This window comes from Mirounga angustirostris, unplaced genomic scaffold, assembly GCF_029215605.1.
Source record: "Mirounga angustirostris isolate CCGP_5_RB_7025 unplaced genomic scaffold, mMirAng1.0.hap1 SCAF_4, whole genome shotgun sequence".
NCBI classification, from domain to species: domain Eukaryota; kingdom Metazoa; phylum Chordata; class Mammalia; order Carnivora; family Phocidae; genus Mirounga; species Mirounga angustirostris.
Genome location: NW_026991712.1, coordinates 69,305,150 through 69,326,896, shown reverse-complemented (window position 1 = coordinate 69,326,896; position 21,747 = coordinate 69,305,150). Strand labels below are relative to the sequence as shown.

The 21,747-nt window shown below is 42.3% G+C and overlaps 1 protein-coding gene and 1 pseudogene across 10 annotated transcripts in view; both read right to left on the bottom strand.

Moving 5' to 3' along the window:
- Nucleotides 1–21,747, bottom strand: part of ASPH (aspartate beta-hydroxylase) — a 215,935-nt gene that overhangs the window by 103,215 nt on the left and 90,973 nt on the right. For 7 of the 10 annotated variants that reach the window (XM_045896499.3, XM_054512594.2, XM_054512592.2 and 4 more), the window contains one exon: nt 16,780–16,821. The exons of the other annotated variants lie outside the window; for them this stretch is intronic. In XM_045896499.3, coding sequence (XP_045752455.1) covers nt 16,780–16,821 — 42 coding nt within the window. The remainder of the gene's footprint in view (nt 1–16,779; nt 16,822–21,747) is intronic. 10 annotated transcript variants of the gene reach the window in all.
- LOC123860760 (U2 spliceosomal RNA) lies at nt 13,994–14,129 on the bottom strand (annotated as a pseudogene).

Genomic DNA, 21,747 nt, shown 5'->3' with positions numbered 1-21,747 from the left:
AGATTCAGACACAGACACCTCCCGAGCCCAGCTCAGTATGCTACCAATACCATGATGAGGAAGAGGCCTGTTCTTCTCAGATTCACATGCAGTTAGGTTTGCTGGCCATTTGTGACTCATACGCTTATCGTTAAGATAGCTGTTTAATAAACGTACAATGGTCCTTTCTGCAGTACAGGTCCGGCTCACAGTCATAGTGCTGCTCCTATCACTGCACCGACCTCATGCCCTGCCACTGGCACCCTGGACTAGCTCCTTAGCTGAGCAGGGCTAGCGAAGGGACTCTGGGGTGTGCCAGTGCCTCTGGAGGAATCCAAAGCTACTCCTCTATGTGGAGATATTTCAGTCAGGAAATGCCCTCCTGCTCCCAGCTTTGCTTGTTGTCTGTTCCCAAACCCCTGTGATAACGGCTTCTCCCCGTTTCTGAGATGTATTTGACGGTGGTCTTACTGCCCCCCGCCACCCTCCTGGACACCACCTGCTGCTTGCACCTAATTATCTGTCCCATCCTTGAGTGTCTGCCTGACCTCAGGCTCTAGCCACTCCCACCCTGCTCAACGCCACTGCTGACTAGGCTCAGTAACAGCAAAAGACTGTAGGGCCTAAGTCGATGGCCAGGAAGAAGAAGGAGCATTCTAGCAAAGGAGAAAAGCATGACTGCCATTCCATGGTGTCAGGGATAAGTAAGAAGTCTGGCTTCCTGGGCAGAATGTAATAAAATCACCCAAACTGAAACTGAGAGGATTTGATTTATTTTCACTATTACTAATACTTTTTATTGTCAACACAAATTTGATTTTTAAGTGAAAAACATAAACATACGGCAAGAATTATGGCTGTAAATGCCAGGACCATTACATCAGAAGAATAAAAAATGCTCTGGAGAAGAGCTCTGTAATCAGACTGAGGTAATTTTCAGTAATGCATTTTCCAAACTAATGCACTCTCCAATTTGAAGTCTTATTTAAGTAAATGAATATATCTAACTGCTGACAGCACTGTCTTTTTATGACAGTTTTTGAAAGCTTGATTTTAAGCCAGCTTGGGCATATGTAGCTAATACCGTCATCTTTAATTTGCTTCGGTATACAAATAGACCATGTGTTAATACACAACAAAGTGGATTACTGTGACTTGAACACAGGGTCATATTTCCCATCAATCAAAAGAAAATTTAGATCTTGATGATCATTTTCAAACACACTAAATCTGAGTTTTTTTCCTTAATAAACTAATTTTACTCCCCTGCTCATGTTGTCACAATCATGGCAGAAATTAGCACCGTAAGTTGTTGAGTGCTCAACGGGAAGCATTAGAATGGGATTTTAATGATAACAAAGAATTTGCTATTATTGTCCTGTGGTGTGTTTGACTGAAGATTCATTCTGGTGGAAACAGGTGCCCTGAATTATCCCTGGTACTACAGTATGGTGAAAATCATGAAATTAAAAATAAAAACAAAGCAAATGTGTATTTCAACACAGCTAAAAACTCGACTACACTTGCTGAGACTGGTAATATATGCTGGGCTTATTTAAATCACTAAAATTGCTGTAATTAAACTTCTCTCTAAATCAGACTTGTATAAGAGTCAGAAATCTCCTATAATTAACTTATCTGTAGAAGTAATCAGACAATAACTGCTGGTATATTTTAGGAACCACGAAAACTACAGTAGCTGTTGAATGTAATGATTATAATAAATCTCTAACAGCCGTTCTCTTACAACCTCTTTTCACAGCTGCAAGGGGGGCAGGCAGGGAGACTTTTCTCGAAGCTTTTCCCGGAAGTGGTTTAAGTGTGTTAGTGCTACGTTGCGCTTCGACACTCTGGGAAACTTACGACGGCGTCGTGGTGTGGCCTGAACTGAACCACCAGCCTGTGTGAGTTACATCTAGGGGCGCTGCTGGTACTAATATGAGGAACAGATGGTGTGTTAGGGACTGCTAAAGACAGTGAACCAAAGCACCTCCAGCAGGCAGCTACAAGACAGAAGACCTACCTAGACAGACCACGTAATACTTAAGTTCAAAGCAGTGATGACTTGGTCAAGCCCATGTGAAGGACTCTCAGAAACCCAAGTCATTGAAGCTTAATGCCAGGTGTCTTCACAAACAGGTGCTACCGTTCTTATCTCAGTAAGATAAATGAATGAATGTTTTGACGGAAGAACGATGCTCCCCAAGCCAAGGCCATCTGAATCAAGGCTGTCCAATGTTTTTGTGCATATTTTATTATAATAGAAAAATATATGAGAGTAAGGAGATATTGGAACATTCAAAGTACTATAACAGGTGAGAGAACACCACTCTCGTATGTTCATTCGCACACTTACTTGTTTCAACGATTACGTATCTGTAAGCTTTGTACACGAAGTTAATAGATAAAGAACCAATTGGGAAAATATTTTTACAATATCAAAACTAATAAGGAAATTAATATCAATATTAATGAAACTCTGAAAACCAATGAGGAGAAAAAAAAAGATATGACTAGGCAGTTTGCAGCAAGGGAATCCAGAATGGCTTACACATTTCAGATGTTCAGCTTCTCTAGTATTCAGAGAATGTTAATATTCGTATTTCATTAAATCAATGAATTATCACCAATTTAAATCAATTAAATCAGTGAAATGTCACTGAAATATTAAAACAACTATTTGAAGGCACTGGAAAATGACCAAAGATAGGTAGAAACTTGTAACAGAAGAATTTATTCTTTCTTTTTTAGATTTTCTTTATTTGAGAGAGAGGGAGCATGCGCATGCGCAAGAGAGCACGAGAGAGAGAGAGGAGAGAGCAAGAGCATGCCTAAGCAGGGGGAGGGGGAGAGGGAGACGGAGAGGGAGAAGCCCACTGAGCAGAGAGCCCAAAGCGGGGCTCAATCCTAGGACCCCGGGATCATGACCTGAGCCAAAGGCAGATGCTTAACCAACTGAGCCACCCAGGCACCCCCAGAAGAATTTATTCTTGAAAGACGGTTTCTACATTGGATAAGAATGGTGAGTTTGTGATTTTTTTGTGTAGGGTGGTGCTTGCTCCCAACCACCCCAAATCAGGGATGAGTGGAAAACTGAGTCCTTCCACACTAAAGAGGGCAGATCACAGCATGAAGAGAGCAGAGCAGGTGAAATTTTAAAAGGGAAATCTTGGATGCAAGAGAGGCACAGAAGGGCCAAGATCCAAAATTTGAGAATAAACTCAGCACAAATCCCAGGCTGACCGATAACTTTCCATCTTCATGAGTGGTTCCTGGGAGCCTGGTTTTGAAAAAGCAGGCAGAAACTCAATGAGGATAAACTAGTTATATATGGCTGCAAAGCAAAGTGCCCCCAAACCTAGCAGCTTACAACCACCATTAACATTTAGTATCTTACACAAGTTCCTTGCTATCTAGACCTGTCCAAAGGCTGTTTATATATTCTCATGACAAGGCAGCCAGTTTCCTCCAGAGCAAGCAAGTGATCCAAAGGAAAGGCAAGGTAGCAGGTGCAATGCTAGCCTTGGGATTTGCACTCTGCCAATCCTGCATTGCCCTATTAGTCACTTAGGTCAGCCCTATTCAATGGAAAGAGGAGACACACACACAGAGGCACGCATACCAGGAGGCAAGGATCACTGGGGGCCTTCCCAGAGGCTAACTACTACAGAAACCTACTTTTGAAAGACAGAACTCCTCTGGCAAAATGTACAAATTTGTTTTCTTTTGCCTGAGTACATTTCTCAGTACACATCCAGTTTGCCTAGAAGAAATTAGAAGTCCTAATGGCTTGAAGTAGAAGACAGCAGAACTTCAGGCGGGCAAAGTGACTGGAAATTCAAATGATGAATCTCAGAAAGAAGTCCCCAAATCTGAGTATGAATTCTGCCCAAATCCTTAGCAGACCACTAAACTACACAGGCTCAGGGCACCTCCTGCCCCACTCTCCAGAGAGCTGTACTAAAAAAAACAGCAGCTGGAAGTCAACAAACCTGAGCAGAGAAAGCAGTTGCTTCATACTGCAGGGAGATGGATTTTTTAGTTTGAATCCAGGCAAGTTAACTGTCTACGGGTCACCAATAATCCTCAGGGGGAAAAAAAATTCCAGAGCTGCCATAATGTATTCTATACACAATCCAGCTTTTAGCCTAAAATTTCTGGACATGCAAAGAAACAGGAATCTCCTGATCCACACTCAGGGAGAAAAAAAAGCAGTCAGTAGTAACTGTCTCCAAGTGTGCCCAGATGCTGGGTTTATTAGAAAAACATTTCAAATGGGTAATTGTAAATAAGTATAGACATTTAAAGAAAAACATGGTATGAATGAGTGACCAGATATGGAATCTCAACAGCGAAATGGAAATCCAGACTTGAAAAGAAGAGTAGCTAGGATGAAAATGTTACTCCATGAGCTCAACAGCAGATTTGAAAGAGCGGAAGAAAAATTCACTGAACTTGAAGACAGAGCAATAGAAATTATGCAATCTAAGGGTGAAAAATGCTAACAAAAAAGAACAAAGTTTCCAAGACATGTAGGACATCATCGTGCACTCCAACATGTGACTCTACTACCAGTAGTGGAGAGGAAAAGAAAAAAAAAATTTTTGAAGAAACATGGCTAACTATGGCTGAAAAATACTTAACTCACAAGATTTTTTGATAAGAATTAGAGGAGAACCTATGTGAAAATAACATGAAATACAGTACATTCGAGACAGGTAAGGTTCATTCACACATTGATACTTCTGTCTATAAACTCTTCCTGCCCATCATCTGGGCCATTTGCATTTCATAATGTCACCATCAGATGAAGAGGTAAGGAAGTGAAAGGATACTATCAGCATCAGATGAAAAGGAAAGCGATTAAGTCATGTTTTTCATACAATGACTATTTATTCAACTCCTTTTATATTATGGGTAAATGCTATTGGAGGGATGTGATGGTTTAATTTTATGTGTTAACTAAGTGAAGCCATGATAACCCAGATATTTGGTCAGACACATCTGCATGTTGCTGTGAAGATATTTTTTATATGAGAGGAACACTTAAATCAGTAGTCTTGGAGTAAAGCAGATTATCCACCCTAATGTAAGTGGGCCTCATCCAATCAACTGAAGGCCTAAAGAAAAAGACTGATACCCCCCATACAACCACCACAAGGAAGAGGAATCTTGCCTCAACACTGCCTTTGGGCTGGAGCTGCAACATCAACTCTTCCTTGGGTCTCCAGCTTGCCTGCCTACCCTGCAGATTTTGGACTGGCTAGCCTCTGTAATCATGCGAGTCCATTTCTTACAATAAATCTGTGTCTCTGTTTCTGTACACATACACACACACACACACACACACCTATTATGTTGATTCTGTATCTCTGGAGAACCTTGACTAATACAAAATGGGGGAGGGTATCATGGTTCCTTCCTTTTAGATGCCTTCTGTCTAAAAATTAAGGGAAAAACTCAAAATACATGCTAAAAATCTACAAGCATGGGGTGTCTTAGGAGTACAGAGGTAAAGTACATCTTCTGGTCTGGAGTAAGAGACAGGGGTGTAATCAGGGAAGGCTGCCTAGCAGAGGTAACCTCTAAGCTCATTTCTAAGGAGTAGGACTTTGCCAGGAGACTGTGCAGAGGGGAGGTAAGAAAGAGCATTGTGAACAGAGGAAAGCCATAAGCGGGAGCCAGAACCTGAGAAGCTTCAGGTGCTGTACTAATAAGTTTAGTTTTTATCCTCAGGATGATGGTGAACAACTTTGCTTAAATATGTTCCATTCAGCTGTAAGAATCCCAGGAAAAACTTCATTGACATATATATTTCTTAATAACAAGAAAACTTCTTAATGAGGCTTGATTGTTGCTCATGTTGGTTCTATATCTGTTTTCCTTATGATCACAGAAAACCTGGAAGTATCCATACGAGGTACTAGTTGCATCAAGCTGATTTACTGGCTATATTATAATCTTCTAGGTCTTTAAGCTGCATTACAAATGGGATTTCTGTTAGTGTAAATGTGACTTGTTTTCTAGTGCCATCTGGTGCTCTGTTAGGGCACTGAGTCAAGCTCCAAGTCATTTTTGATGCCTGTCTTTCTCTCATACCTTATATCCTATCCATTAGAAAATTCTAGTGACTTTACGTGCAAATGCATGGAGAATCTACCCACCACTCATTTCCACTACCCCACATCCTAATTCCAACCATTATTACCTCTTGGCGTCTCCTAAGTGGTCTCCCTGCTTCCAATCTTGCACCCCCAGAGCCAGAATGAGGCTTCTGAAACATAAGGCTTATCATATCAACCTTCTGCTCTGAATCTCCCAGTGGCCATCTTGCTCAAGATAATATACAAAACCCTTACGGTTGGCAGCTTTCATAGCCCTGTGTGATTCAGACCCTGCGAGCCCTTTGATCTCACCCACTCCTATCCTTTCCCCTCCCACATTCCCCACCTGCCACACTGGCCTCCTCACTGATCTTCACACATGCTAAGCACACTCCCTCAAGGGTTATGGACGTGCTCTTCCATCCCTGGACTTCCTTCTCCCGGATGCTCGCTCAGCTCATTCCCTTGCATCTTCAAACGTTACTGTCCCAGAGGCCTCTCCACAGAGCAACACCCTGCCCACGGTCATTCTCTTTAGTCTTTTCCTGTTTTACATTCCTTTTCATACTTACCACTATTATATTCTAATTTTTAACAATTACATATCTAACCTCCCACCCCCCGCCCCAAACACACATATACTAAATTACAAGTACCAGGAGAACTGGGACTTAGTTTTTATTGACTGTGTTAGCCCCAGTGCCTAAAATAGGGCCCGGCACATAGTAGGTGCACAGTATGTACTCAATAAATGGATGAATAAAAGTAACTGTCTGAGTTTGACATCTAGTAAGCTGTTTGTGCACTGCATTACTTTGTAGTTCATGCATTTTGTGGTTGTGGGAAGATGGAATATATGGGAAAAGGTGACATCCAGTGGGGAGAAACGGATACAGCAACCTTATCTAAAACAGAAAGACTGATTCAGTTTAAGAATCTGGCAAATATGCTATTGTTCAACACAGTACTAGAAGTCCTAGCAACAGCAATCAGACAATAAAAAGAAATAAAAGGTATTCAAATTGGCAAAGAAGAAGTCAAACTCTCTCTCTTCGCAGACGACATGATACTTTATGTGGAAAACCCAAAAGACTCCACTCCAAATTACTAGAACTCATACAGCAATTCAGTAATGTGGCAGGATACAAAATCAATGCACAGAAATCAGTTGCTTTCTTATACACTAACAATGCAACTGTAGAAAGAGAAATTAGAGAAACGATTCCATTTACAACAGCACCAAAAACCATAAGATACCTTGGAATAAACCTAACCAAAGAGGTAAAGGATCTATACTCTAGGAACTACAAAACACTCATGAAAGAAATTGAAGAAGACACAAAAAGATGGAAAAATATTCCATGCTCATGGATCGGAAGAATAAACATTGTGAAAATGTCTATGCTACCCAGAGCAATCTATACCTTCAATTCCATCCCAATCAAAATTCCAATGACATTTTTCAAAGTGCTGGAACAAACAATCCTAAAATTTGTATGGAATCAAAAAAGACCCCGAATCACCAAGGAAATGTTGAAAAAGAAAAACAAAGCTGGGGGCATCACGTTGCCTGATTTCAAGCTTATTACAAAGCTGTGAACACCAAGACAGCATGGTACTGACACAAAAACAGACATATAGACCAATGGAACAGAATAGAGAACCCAGATATGGACCCTCAACTCTATGGTCAAATAATCTTTGACAAAGCAGGAAAAAACATGCAATGGAAAAAAGACAGTCTCTTCAATAAATGGTGCTGGGAAAATTGGATAGCCACATGCAGAAGAATGAAAATCGACCATTCTCTAACACCATTCACAAAGATAAACTCAAAGTGGATGAAAGACCTCAATGTGAGACAGGAATCCATCCAAATCCTACAGAACATAGGCAGTAACCTCTTTGACATTGCCCACAGCAACTTCTTTCAAGATACATCTCCAAAAGCTAGTGAAACAAAAGCAAAAATGAACTTTTGGGACTTCATCAAGATAAAAAGCTTCCGCAGAGCAAAGGAAACAGTCAACAAAACAAAGAGGCAACCCACAGAATGGGAGAAGATATTTGCAAATGACACTACAGATCAAGGGCTGGTATCCAAGATCTATAAAGAACTTCTCAAACTCAACACCCAAAAAACAAATAATCAAGTCCAAAAGTGGGCAGAAGATATGAAAAGACACTTCTCTGAAGAAGACATACAAATGGCTAACAGACACATGAAAAAATGTTCATCATCATTAGCCATCAGGGAAATCCAAATCAAAACCACATTGAGATACCACCTTACACCAGTTAGAATGGCAAAAATGGACAGGGAAAGAAACAACAAATGTTGGAGAGGTTGTGGAGAAAGGGGAACCCTCTTACACTGTTGGTGGGAATGCAAGTTGGTACAGCCACTTTGGAAAACAGTGTGGAGGTTCCTCAAAAATTTAAAAATAGAGCTACCTTATGACCCAGCAATTGCACTCCTGGGTATTTACCCCAAAGACACAGATGTAGTAAAAAGAAGGGCCATGTTCATAGCAACAATGTCCACAATAGCCAAACTGTGGAAAGAGCTGAGATGCCCTTCAAGAGATGAATGGATAAAGAAGATGTGGTCCATATATGCAATGGAATATTACTCAGCCATCAGAAAGGATGAATACCCAACTTTTACATCAACATGGATGGGACTGGAGGAGATAATGCTAAGTGAAATAAGTCAGGCAGAGAAAGTCAATTATCATATGGTTTCACTTATTTGTGGAACATAAGGAATAGCATGGAGGACACTAGGAGAAGGAAGGGAAAAATGAGGGGGGCGGAACTGGAGGGAGAGATGAACCATGACAGACTATGGACTCTGAGAAACAAAAGGGTTGGGGAGGGGGGGATTTGGTTAGCCCGGTGATGGGTATTAGGGAGGGCACGTACTGCATGGAGCACTGGGTGTTATACGAAAACAATGGATCGTGGATCACCACATCAAAAACTAATGATGTATTGTATGGTGACTAACAGAACATAAAAAAAAAAAAAAAAAAAAAAAAGAATCTGGCAAATAGGGCCTATTTTGGAATAAGCCCTATTTCAAACCCCTGACTCTCTAAAAGGAAAGGACACAGAATTATTAATTCTAAGTAAAAGCAAAATATTCTGCTCTTATCAGCAGTTCCTCTAGAAATATCTGCTAGATAACACTAGCAGAAAATCAGGCGACCTGGTAATTCATCCTGAGACAAATTCATAATGGCCATTTAAAAAAAAAAAAAATCTTCACTTCTATTATTATGAAACTAAAGTCTGACTATTAAAACACATTTCATTTTTTCACTGCATGTTGCAAAAATGGAATATTTCCCCTGCTCTCTTCCCAATAGTTAACAGCACCCTACGAATCTGAGTAAAAAAGAGGATGGAACTCCCAAAGCAAGCAATGAATTTCAATGGATTTTCAATGAATGTGGGGTAACACTGAGCATTAGAGCTTTTAATTCTAAGACAATTCCTGCATTTCACACCCAATAAAATACTTCAGGGACAAACATCTTTTGGTTGGTACTGTTAGAAACTACCAGTTTCCCACAATAGGGTGTGATGAACCAAGCAAGCGAGGCTGTTCCATGGATTCTCTCCATAGATTCCCTGAAGAAACAGCCCAGAAAGCCCAGCACCCACCACAATGGAAAAGTCCACTTTGGATCAGAAGCCTGAAAGACAAAACTGTACAGAGTATGGCGGGCAGTGTGGAGGGAGGCATGGTGCCCTAAGGATGAAATGGATCCTCTGAAGAGGGAGCAGCACCGCTGTGAGCAGTAGTCGGGGGTAGGGCTTACTTGTGTTCACTATCTGCAGGAACCAATGCCCACAGTCCACCCTCACTCTGTCTCTACCTTTGTCAGAAGCACTGAGATGGGGCGCCTGGGTGGCTCAGTCATTGGGCGTCTGCCTTCGGCTCAGGTCATGATCCCAGGGTCCTGGGATCGAGCCCTGCATCGGGCTCCCTGCTCCACGGGAAGCCTGCTTCTCCCTCTCCCACTCCCCCTGCTTGTGTTCCCTCTCTCACTGTCTCTCTCTCTGTCAAATAAATAAATAAAATCTTAAAAAAAAAAGAAGCACTGAGATGGACCTCCCAGGAGCAAACAAGTCAATATGTGAATGAGAAAGACTGATTTGCAGATACTCTCATAGCCTGGGTAGGACATCCCACTACATGAAGGAAAATGTCACTCTCTGCCATGGCCTGGCCCCCGAATTTCTCTCTGACCGCACAGCATATACTCTCAGCTTGGTCAGGGTGCTCCAGGTTCTTAGGCTTGGCTGTCCTGCCTCAGGACCTTTGCACAGGCTCTTCCTCTGCTGAGTGTGTTCCTAGCTCAGCATTCACACAGCTGCCTTGATGGTATCCCTAAGCTCCAGAAGGACGTTTTCCCCTTACTGTCCTCCCCACCTCCCTCCAGCACACTCTTCTGCTTGGTATCCTTTAGAGCACTATCACTATTTCAGATTTTGTGTGTGCTGCCAGATTCCCGACTAGGATGTGAGCTCCATGAAAGAAAGAATTTTGTCTGACTTATTCTCACCTGCATCCACTTGCCTACAACAACAGGATCTGGCATGCAGCAGGCATGCAAATATTTAAGTGGATAAATAAATTAGTGTATGTTTTTGTGAATGATGAAAAATTGACAGTTTTTTTTTTAACATTCTGATGATTTACTGAACCTTTTGGTATGGAACAGTAGCCATTTCCCTAAATTATGGTGGTAGAGTATACCTTGGTAACAAGAGTAAAACACCGCATGCTCAAGACTGCTAATTGCTGCTTCCTCTCAATATTTGATGCTCCCTTCTGAAGAACCAGAACCCTGAATTTTAGCTTTACCAATATTCTCTCAGTTAAATGTAGTTCTCCTAAGAAGTTTACTCCTTCTCCTCACTTCCTTCCTGTTATCTGGATGTGGTGATAATGGCTGGTGCTTGAATGGCCCTTTTGGAACATGAGGTTAGAGACTAAGGATGGCAGAATGGCAAGAGAGGAGCTGGGTCCTTAATGAGCCATTAAATTGGTCCTAGGTTATTTATGTGGATAAGAAACAAACTCCTATCTTGTTTAAGCCACTGAAACTTGAGGTTTTTAAAAATTACATATAGCTGTATTTAATTGTAATGGGAATGTGGTGATTTGTAGGGAAGGTCTGAATCCAGCTCAACCGGTGAAGACACAGGAGGACGGGAAAAACAGGGGCTGTTAAGAAACCAGGATTTTCCTTAAAAGTATTTATTTCCCTAACCAATATAGGACAGGAAAACCAGAATAAAGGATAAAGAGGATTCGTTTTTATCTGCTTTCTCCTTTAACTCGGGGTTGGTCTCTGGGATCACTGAGTGAGACGTGCACTAACATGGTCCCAAAAGCAGCCTCAGTACTACCTCCGTGGTCTCTGCTTTGGAGCCATGACAAGACACGTCCACTGCTCCAAGGCCAACTGAATGATGTGAGTCACTTTAGTGAGTTTTTGTACAGCTAAATTTATGCAATCTAAAAAAAAAAACCCACCCTTTATTTTTTAGTTACATGTGTTGTACTTTGGGGGCTAAAAATACCTTTGCTTTTAGAACCGATTGTGATAGTACATACGGATCTTTTATTTTTATTTTTTTTTTTAAAGATTTTATTTATTTATTTGAGAGAGAGAGAATGAGAGAGAGCACATGAGAGTGGGGAGGGTCAGAGGGAGAAGCAGACTCCCCGCCGAGCAGGGAGCCCGATGCGGGACTCGATCCCGGGACTCCAGGATCATGACCTGAGCCGAAGGCAGTCGCTTAACCAACTGAGCCACCCAGGGGCCCAATAAATAAAATCTTAAAAAAAAAAAAGAAAGATTTTATTTATTTATTTGAGAGAGAGAGCACATGAGAGGGGGAAGGGTCGGGAGGGTCAGAGGGAGAAGCAGACCCCCTGCCGAGCAGGAAGCCCGATGCGGGACTCGATCCCGGGACTCCAGGATCATGACCCGAGCCGAAGGCAGTTGCTTAACCAACTGAGCCACCCAGGCGCCCACATACGGATCTTTTAAAAGCACGGTTTTAACAAAACCTTAAAACTGGCACACCTTGATTCACCCCCAAATCAACCAACTTCATTGCTAATCAAAGCAATCTGGAGTCCAGGTATTTGCATAGTAATAGCAGTAGCAGACTGCATTTATGATTTACAGATAGTTTCATTTTATCTTCCTGTTTTGAAGTATACCCTGTGAGGCATTAAGAACCATGATCCTTATTTCTGGATGAAGAAACTGAAAGTGAACGTGTATTTAACACTTGGAACACTTGTCAGTCCTGTGGTCCAAGCAGCATGGGTGTGACGACGATCCCTGCATCCACTGAGCTCTGACACGTGAGGTCACAGAGCGGACCATGTAATTACTCTGGTTTCTTTAGGGATGACAACAGCTGTCTTCTTCGTACTCCAGTGTCACTGACTCAAGCTTTGGGTTTCCCAAGGATTTCCATCCTAAGAGTTCTATCTGGGTCTGGTTCTTACTCCTACAATTTGGGTTTTATAGAGCCTGTAATGTCTGTTCATATTAATCCTCTGAAATTAAAACATAATAGAAATTCACTCAAACAATATACACTAAGTGCCTACTATGTGCCAAGCACAGGAAATGCAGCAGTGAGCAGAACAGAAAAAATGTGTCTTCGTGGAAATTTTATTCCAGTGGGAGGTTCAGACAATAAATACTGAAGAATTAAACTATCAAATATAATCACATGGTGTTATATAGAAAACAAAGCAAGGAGGGGCACCTGGGTGGCTCAGTTGGTTAAGCGACTGCCTTCGGCTCAGGTCGTGATCCTGGAGTCCCGGGATCGAGTCCCGCATCGGGCTCCCTGCTCGGCAGGGAGTCTGCTTCTCCCTCGGACCCTCCCCCCTCTCATGTGCTCTCTTTCTCATTTTCTCTCTCTCAAATAAATAAATAAAATCTTTAAAAAAAAAAAAGAAAACAAAGCAAGGAAACAGGGTATGGAAAGTAAGGGGTTTTTAACCTCAAGTAAGGTTAGGGAGGTTCACTAAGAAGGCTACAGTTGAGCAAAGACTGTGGCAAGCCATGTGGGTGCTGGGGTAGAAGAGTCAACCTGGAAGGAACGGTCACTGCAAAGGTCCTGGGTCCTGTGCGTGCTTGGCGGGGAAGCCCATGTAGCTAGAGCAGAGTGAGCAAAGGAGAGAGAGTATTATAGGATGTGATGTTGGGGAGGAAACCAAGAGAAGACAGAGAAGGGAGAATGGATTTTATGAGGGCTTGTAAACCACGGCAAAGGACTTCGTTTTTTTCTGAGGGATATACAAAGATGCTGGAGGCACTGGGCAACATGACACAGCTTAGGTTTTAAAGGGGTCACCGTGGCTACTGTATTGAGAAAGATTATAGAGACAAAGGTGGAAGCGGGAAGACCAGTTAGGAGGCAACCGGAATAATGCCGGCAAGAGACAGTGGTAGCTGGGAGCTAGGTGGTGGTGGGTGTTGGGGGCAGGAGGCGGTGGAATTCTGGATGTGCTGTGGGGAGAGGACTGACAGGACTTGCTGAGGGAAATATAGGGAGGCATGAAAGAGACGCTTCGTAGGAGGAGCGGGCTTCGAGGGGGAAGGTCAGGAGTTCAGTTTACACCAGTTAAGTTTGAAGTGATTATCAGATGTCCAAACGAGGTTCTCCGGCAGACACCTGGTAACGGTAACCCAGGCTGCAGGCGAGTGTGGTAATCCTTGGCAGACAGATATTTAAAGCGAGGAGATTAGGTCAGATCACCGAGGGAGTGTGTGCAGATGGAGCAATGCTCTGAGGACTGAGTCCTGGGGCACTTGAGTGCCAGATGGTCAGGGAGATGAGGAACAGCCCTCCAAAGAGGCTGAGAAAAGCACACACAGCAGAGAGTAGGAGAAAAACCAAGAGGATGTGGTAACCAGCAAGCCAAGTGAAGGAAACATTCTAGAATCGAGGAAGTGATCAATTCTACACTTGATCTTAGCCAAAAGGCTGAGAAGCGATCAACTCTAGCAAAAACTGATGATACCCTCCTCCTTGATTTGTTTTTTCTCCTTAGTACAGTTGTCCCTCCTTATCTGCAGGGGACCCATTCCAAGACTCCCAATGGATGCCAGAAACCACAGAGAGTACCAAACCCTATAATACATACCTATGATAAAGTTAAATTTATAAATCAGGCACCATAAGAGATTATTATTATAATTAATAATAAAATAGAACAAGTGTAACGATACACTGTAATAAAAGTTATATGAATGTGGTCTCTCTCTTTCTCTCTCAAAATATCTTGTACTCATCTTACTTAAGATGCTGTGAGATTAGAAAATGCCTACGTGATGAGATCAAGTGAGGGGAAGGACACAGGCATTGTGGCGTAGCATTAGGCTACTAGTGACCTTCTGACAATAGGTCAGAAAGAGGATCATCTGCTTGCTGACCACATCTGACCGCGGGTCACTGAAATCGTAGAAAACAAAGCTGGGGAGAAGGGGGCTACTTACTTATCACGATCAGAGTATGTCGTGGTGTCCTGGCAGATCAGGAAGGTGGGGCAGCATGGAGAACTCGGGTCATGACCGAGCTAAATCCCAGTCATCTATGTAGAAAAGTCAACAGTTTCTAACACCGACGAGAAAGTTGCACAAGTAGCGATTTAGAAACGTGTAGGTAAGTACTAGAAGAAACAGCTAAAAGAATCTCAGGGATGGGCCTCATAGACAGGGATTAGGGAGGTAGAAGGCTGCTGTGTTTCATTAAAAGTCATACTTTTAAAACTGTATCTTGGCACTGCTTTCATAAAATATTAAATACATGGGGCGCCTGGGTGGCTCAGTCGTTAAGCATCTGCCTTCGGCTCAGGTCATGATCCCGGGGTCCTGGGATCGAGCCCCGCATTGGGCTCCCTGCTCTGCGGGAGGCCTGCTTCTCCCTCTCCCACTCCCTCTGCTTGTGTTCCCTCTCTGGCTGTGTTTCTCTCTGTCAAATAAACAAATAAAATCTTAAAAAAAAAAAAATTTAAATACAACGAGTCAGGAAAAAAAAAAAAAAGCATGACTAAATGCCTAGTTCCCAGCCTACGGGCTACAAAATTACAGCCAGAGGCCAGCAACTCTGTATGCTCACCAAAGAATTCTACACTAAGACCATGTACATGATGTATATTATAACATGTTATGTACTATAATATCTTCTCAAATGTAGACACTGCTTTCATCACTAAAAATTAAAGGCATTTCTGAAATTGTAATGTTCAATCATTAAAGATTTTATCATTCAAATATTAAAAGCAAACAGAACTACCCTATGACCCAGTAATCGCACTACTGCGTATTCACCCAAAAAATACAGAAACACTAATTCAAAGGGATACATGCACCCCTATGTTTATAGCAGCATTCTTTATGACAGCCAAACTATCAAAGTAGCCCAAGCGTCCATCGATAGATGAATGGATAAAGAAGATGTGGTATATATACAACGCAATATTATTCAGCCATAAAAATAAAAGACTGTAATCGTGCCATTTGCAACAACGTGGATAGAGCTAGATAGTATAATGGATGCTAAGTACAGCAAGTCAGTCAGAGAAAAACAAATACCATATGATCTCACTCATGTGTAGAATTTAAGAAACAAATGAGCAAGGGAAAAAAAATATAGGGAGAGAGACACACACAAGCCAAGAAACAGATTGTCAACTATAGAGAATAAACTGATGGTTACCAGAGGGGAGGCAGGTGGGGGAGGTTGGGGATTAAAGAGCACACTTATCGTGATGAAAAAATTAATTAATTAATTAAATGATATAAAAAAATATTTGTGAGGGATAAAATTAGTAGCCTTACTATTTAGAGATTCTTATTGTCTAAGCTTGAATTAAATACTGAAAAATAAAAATGTCCACAATTGGAAAGAATAAAGGGAAGTAGAATATGCAAAAAAAAAAAAAAAAGCATAAGCACTATTCCATGATCATCTATATAATTGTTTAACTTGGTTCCTCACTCCAAGTAAGCTAAGGAATCTTTGTAAGAGCTGAGTTAAAATTCTATTGGGTTATTTAATTTATTAGAATCCCATTGTAATCAACTGTGGGAAGGCAGAGATGATTCTTTCTTTATGGATGTAACCTTCTTTGCATGTCCTTCCAACAACTCAGAGTTCCTTATAAAAAGAGAACATGTTCTAGTAATTTCTGGATCTCTATTCCTGGCACAGATGTTAACATAAACAATAATATTTAACATTTCTTAAGTGCTTTCCCTGCGCTATACATTGCTTTAAGTACCTTACACATATTGTCATTTAATTACTATCGTAGAAACAGGAGTCTTCTGGTCCCTGAACTTGGTACTATTTTATTCCCATATCACAGAGAGGAAACTGAGGCACAGAGGGCAAGGAATTCTCAGACATACATATAGTGAACAGCAAAACCAGGATTAGAAACCAGGCTACCTCTTTAGAGACTTTGCTCTTAATGTTTATGTAAATATTGATAAATGTTTGTTGATAAAACCATTGAAATAATAAACCCAGAGGCAATTTCTTTTCACTGGTGATACAAAATAAAATCAGCATGTTATTCATGAATAGTGTGATGATTTTCTTCCTATGTATATTTGAAAGGCAGTTTATTTGATGATCTCACCTTTTTCTTTTATTTCTGGATCATCTGTTTTTCTATTTGTTTCTGAAAAGTAAAGACAAAACAAAGTAAGTATTGTGAAAGTCCCCATTCGTTATCTCAAAATATAGGACCATATTTAAATGAATTCAAATAAATATAATTTAAGAAAAATATTCCTGGGCATAGAATTCCAATTTTCCTAAACCCTGAATTCTTTACACATGAAATTTGTTACAAAATATTAAGATTAGACTCATATGAATTGCTTTTAAAAGTCACCAGGCTTATACTTATAAAAGTAACCAGGTGTGGGCGCCTGGGTGGCTCAGTTGGTTAAGCGACTGCCTTCGGCTCAGGTCATGATCCTGGAGTCCCGGGATCGAGTCCCACATCGGGCTCCCTGCTCGGCGGGGAGTCTGCTTCTCCCTCTAACCCTACCCCCTCTTGCGCTCTCTCACTCTCTCTCTCTCTAATAAATAAATTTAAAAAATCTTTAAAAAAAAATGTTTAAAAAAAAAAAAAAGTAACCAGGTATGAGGCACCAGGCTAAGTATTCCTCATTAACAGGAAAGTAGGGCTGTGGGTCGTCATCTCCTCCAAAAGTGCCTCTGTGGGTATAAAGGCAAACTGGAGTGGAGTGAAGCCCTCACCAAAGCTTGTTCAATATTGATACTGTCTCCTAAAACCAGAAGACTTTAACAGCCACAATGTGCTTTAAAGAAATGCCGCATGTCCCCCTCACTGGGGTGACACCAGTCTCACCTCCCCAAGGACTTCACACATACACATCTGGAACACTAAGGGTTGCTGCACTGAGCCCAGGTGCTGAGGAGCCGAGATGGGCCAGACAGCCCACCTGTGTCAGCCTCTCACTAAGTTAACCACAGTCGTAGGGTCTCTCCCACGAATGGGACCGTGTGCAGTAAAACCCACCCAGAACCTCGACCAAACAACATCCACCTTACATGGAAAACTATGGCACATGACCTGACCCTGAGCTTATAAGTTCATTTCTGCACTATCTCAGATCTGGCCCACTGTTTCATAGAAGTTGGGGTCTAGCTAAATTTCACGGTAGACCAGCTGATTATATAGTTCCCGTAGGTACTCATCTAGCTTTGGGTATTTCTAGGAATGCGTGTATAGGCATGTGTGTGGGAGTCAGGATAGCGCAGAGTTTGGGAGACTGATACAAAATCAGACTCAGTTCTTCCCCCAGAGTAGACCAGGCCGTGGGGTGAGATCAGGGGTACAACCACTGAACGCTCCATTGTTTTGCTCGCCGGCTTCCTCCATACATTCCTATCAAACATTGCACTTTTTAGAAGTGACAAGTAAATGGGAGGCAGGCTTCCGATACAAGGCAGGGCTTTTTATAGGTCAGGTGTTTCAAGACACCAATGGAGAGGAAGGGAATGACCGTGAAAGCTGCAGAGTGCAGGCTCAGTCTAAGTACATCGCGCCCCCCTACTGCCTCCTGCCTCCCTAGGGGGAGGTCTGTCTCCCTCTGTGCAAAGGAAGAAGCTGAGGCTGGGAAAGTCGAGTGCCTGACCTATCAAGGTCAGCTGTTTACATCATTCCAAAGCATATAATCTTCCCACAGTGCCCTTCCCTACCTTCCCTGAAAGAGAAACGGGAGATAGGGACATGCAGGCTTTGCCTCGAGCAAAGAGTGGGTTTTATCAAGTTGACTGGCACACTCTTCCTGCCAGTGCTGCAGGACGTACACGGGATATTTAAAAACAAAAACAAAAACAAAAAGCCATTCTAGATTTCTGTCGAATGTTCTAGAATTTCTGATCGTATTAACCATAACCTCCTTTATCAAAAAGTTAGGCAGCGCATCATTTCATAGGATGCACTCTCAGAGGACACAGGATTGAGGAAAAACATCAACACACAATCCTGGTCCCCCAAGGAGCCCTTCCAGTGCTACCAGCAGTGCCTGCAGGAAGGCTGTGCCCCTCCACGTTCTCCAGGAATCCGTCGCTTGGCATGGGGCTGGGGTCATCTGAAAACGCAAGCACGAAATGCAAGTTGCTAACCTGACTAGAGAGAACAGGTGAGTGCTACCCACGAAGAGGAGTTTAGGGCTCCCCACACATCTTCCCGCCCCCAGGGGAGAAATAAGGAAGGAGGAGTGGTTTGAATGGGTCCCATTTTAAATGGGTAGGAGGGCCCTGGCCAGGCACCCTCCGGGGAACAAGGCCACCATCTTTCTTCCTCCCCAGCAGCAGTATTTACGAGAGGGCAGTGAGCCTGACCGAAGAAGGTCCAGGCCAGACTTCCCCAGCTCTGGGCAAGAGCTCTCTCTCTCACGTCCCCTTCTGCCCTTCACCTCACACCAACATGTGGACATCTGTGACTCGTGTTTGGATATGGGTAAATGAGCAGAGCAGGCATTTTGGCCCCTCTGATTTTCAGTGGGTAAAAGCATTTTCAGAGATCCAGCTTCCTTCACTAGTATTCTGCAAAGCTCACAGTAAAGTGTTACTCTGCTTTACTTTATTCTCTGTGTACACATGCTTTATTCTCTGTGTGCTTTATTCTCTGTGTACACTCACTTCCCTGGGAGACCCATGGGGACCTCGCCGTGCCCCAGAGAAGGACTTACTGGATGCTTACTGGGTGCCAGGCATTGTTCTAAGCACTTGCTGCAGACGATCCCATCAACCCCATCAACCCCATCAACCCTGGGAGGTAGTTTTAATTTTATGGATAAGGAAACTAAGGCTTAGAGAGGCTCAGGAATCTTGCCAAAGGTCACAGAACAGGTAAGACTGATTTAGAAAGTATCCTCTGTAATAATACTTCAATCACACTCTGTATGTTCCAATGACGGGCAGTCTCCAAGTTAAAGGGAGCTATCTGCTCAGCCCAATTCTGAAAATTACCCACGTCCAAGTTCACTTGTAACTCATACTTAGGGTTTAAGCACTCGTAGAAGAAAGGTGTAATGCAATCCCTAACTGTACTTACTTTTTTCCCCCCTCTCAGGATAAGGAAAACCTTACTAAAAAGAACGGGATCTTAATTGTTCAAAAATGATCATACACCATTAAAGAAAATCCCTTAATATCCTGAACTCTATGCTGTTCCAGTACCCGTGCTTCCCTGCTTACTGACCAGTTCTTCTTGGCCCTCACGCACGTCCAAAGCTAATTTCCATCCGGGCCCAGTTGCCCTCGCCAGTTCCTCATGTCCCTGGCATCTGTGACTCTCCAAGACTCTGTTTCCCCGGTGCTGGCCCACTCAGCCAGCCACAACTTTCCTGTCCCCCTTCTCTGTCTCTCTGCCAGTACTTCCCGAGGTCGCCCGTCCACCGTCACCTGGACTACTACTTGTTAGTCTCCGACCTGCTCTCCTGCCTGCATTCTGGCCTCCCTCCAACTGTTTCCACCTGCCACCTATTGCCCACGTGCTCACCATGAAGGACCATGGCTGGCAGGTGTCTCGGCCTCTCTGCCCCTCAGTTTCCTTATCTGCAAGCAGGGATAAGCCCCACCTGCTGGGAAAACGCAAGTGACCGACACACACAAAGCGCTCAGCAGAGGCAATGCAGTCAATAAAAGTGGGTCTGTTTATGGTTCGTCTCCCCCTCCGATTTCGCTCAGCATAATACCCTCCAGTTCCATCCACGTCGTTGCAAATGGCAAGATTTCAACTAATGATGTAATGTATGGTGATTAACATAACATAATAAAAAAAAAAAGTGGGTCTGTTTATCCTGAGTGAGTGAGTCTGAAGTCTCCTTCTGGCATGCCGGAGGAGAAAACAACCCTTTCTGGATCCCGGAGGCTTCTTCCCTACTTGTCTAGTTCTCCTTTTCTGCCCCAAGAATGAAGATGTAAAGAGAACCTGCCGTACCCTCACCTGCCCTTCCACCTGCTCAGACTCTTTCGTCTTCTCAACTACAATGGAGTTCATGTCCTCATGGTACAATGGTCATGGGGGAGCAGGAGGCTGTAGGGGAGTGGGGCTTGCCTCACTAGGGAATTACCAAAACTGCTAGGTGCTAAAAAAACCTACAAAGGATGGATGCACGGGCTATTTCATTTTAATCTGGCTCCCGGCAATGTAGCATCAGAGTAAATGTTAAACAAAATAAACATCACCTATTAGAAATAGGTTAAGAAAGGGTCGAAGGTACACCTTCGTGATTTCAGTCATCAAGGATACTGTAATATTCTAATATACTAGTTAAGTATAAAATGAACTGATTTTGTTATATAACAAAATAATAATTCAAAATAATGACAATATAGAGAAGAATTCTGCATTTTATTGCACTCAAATAACATTAAACAGAAGACATTTACATTATTTTTAGAAAATCCATTGATATTGCCCAGCGTGGCTCGTATTTGTGAAGACAAGGCTCATTAATTCAGATATTTGGAATCAGAAAGTATTTGAAGTTGACCACATTATAACGAATCCCAGTTTCCAGAGCTCTAGAGATTATATACAAAAATCCAGCAAAATTCTACTCATTTATCAGTTCTATGTCACTGCTAAGTTGCCCTAAAAAAATAAGGCTTTATAAAAAGTAGTGTTCTATAATTCACAATATGAATTAAGAGCTTTATTAGAATTTGAGTAGCAACTCCGTATTACCCATATCACAGCTTTAGAAAATTATTGCTTTTCCTAGTAACTCAGTCTTCTGGATTTCACTACCCACTGGGTCAGCATGCATCACTCACTATGTTGTAACTATGATCTATAAGGATAAAAATATAAAATCTCTCTGATTGTAACCCTAAAAGCAGGGGAGAAAAAAGTCATCTTATCTTAAAACAATGTTAACTTAATCAAGAGCTATCTCTGACATGGAAATGAAATTACTTCTTATGGCTTTTCCTTTGATTTTAATAGCTCATGGTCCTTTCAAAATGATGTCACTACCTTCTTTTCCTAACAAATGAGTATTTTCATCACAGCAACTATTGCTGAGCCCAAATAAACCACTTTAAAAGTAGAAGAAAC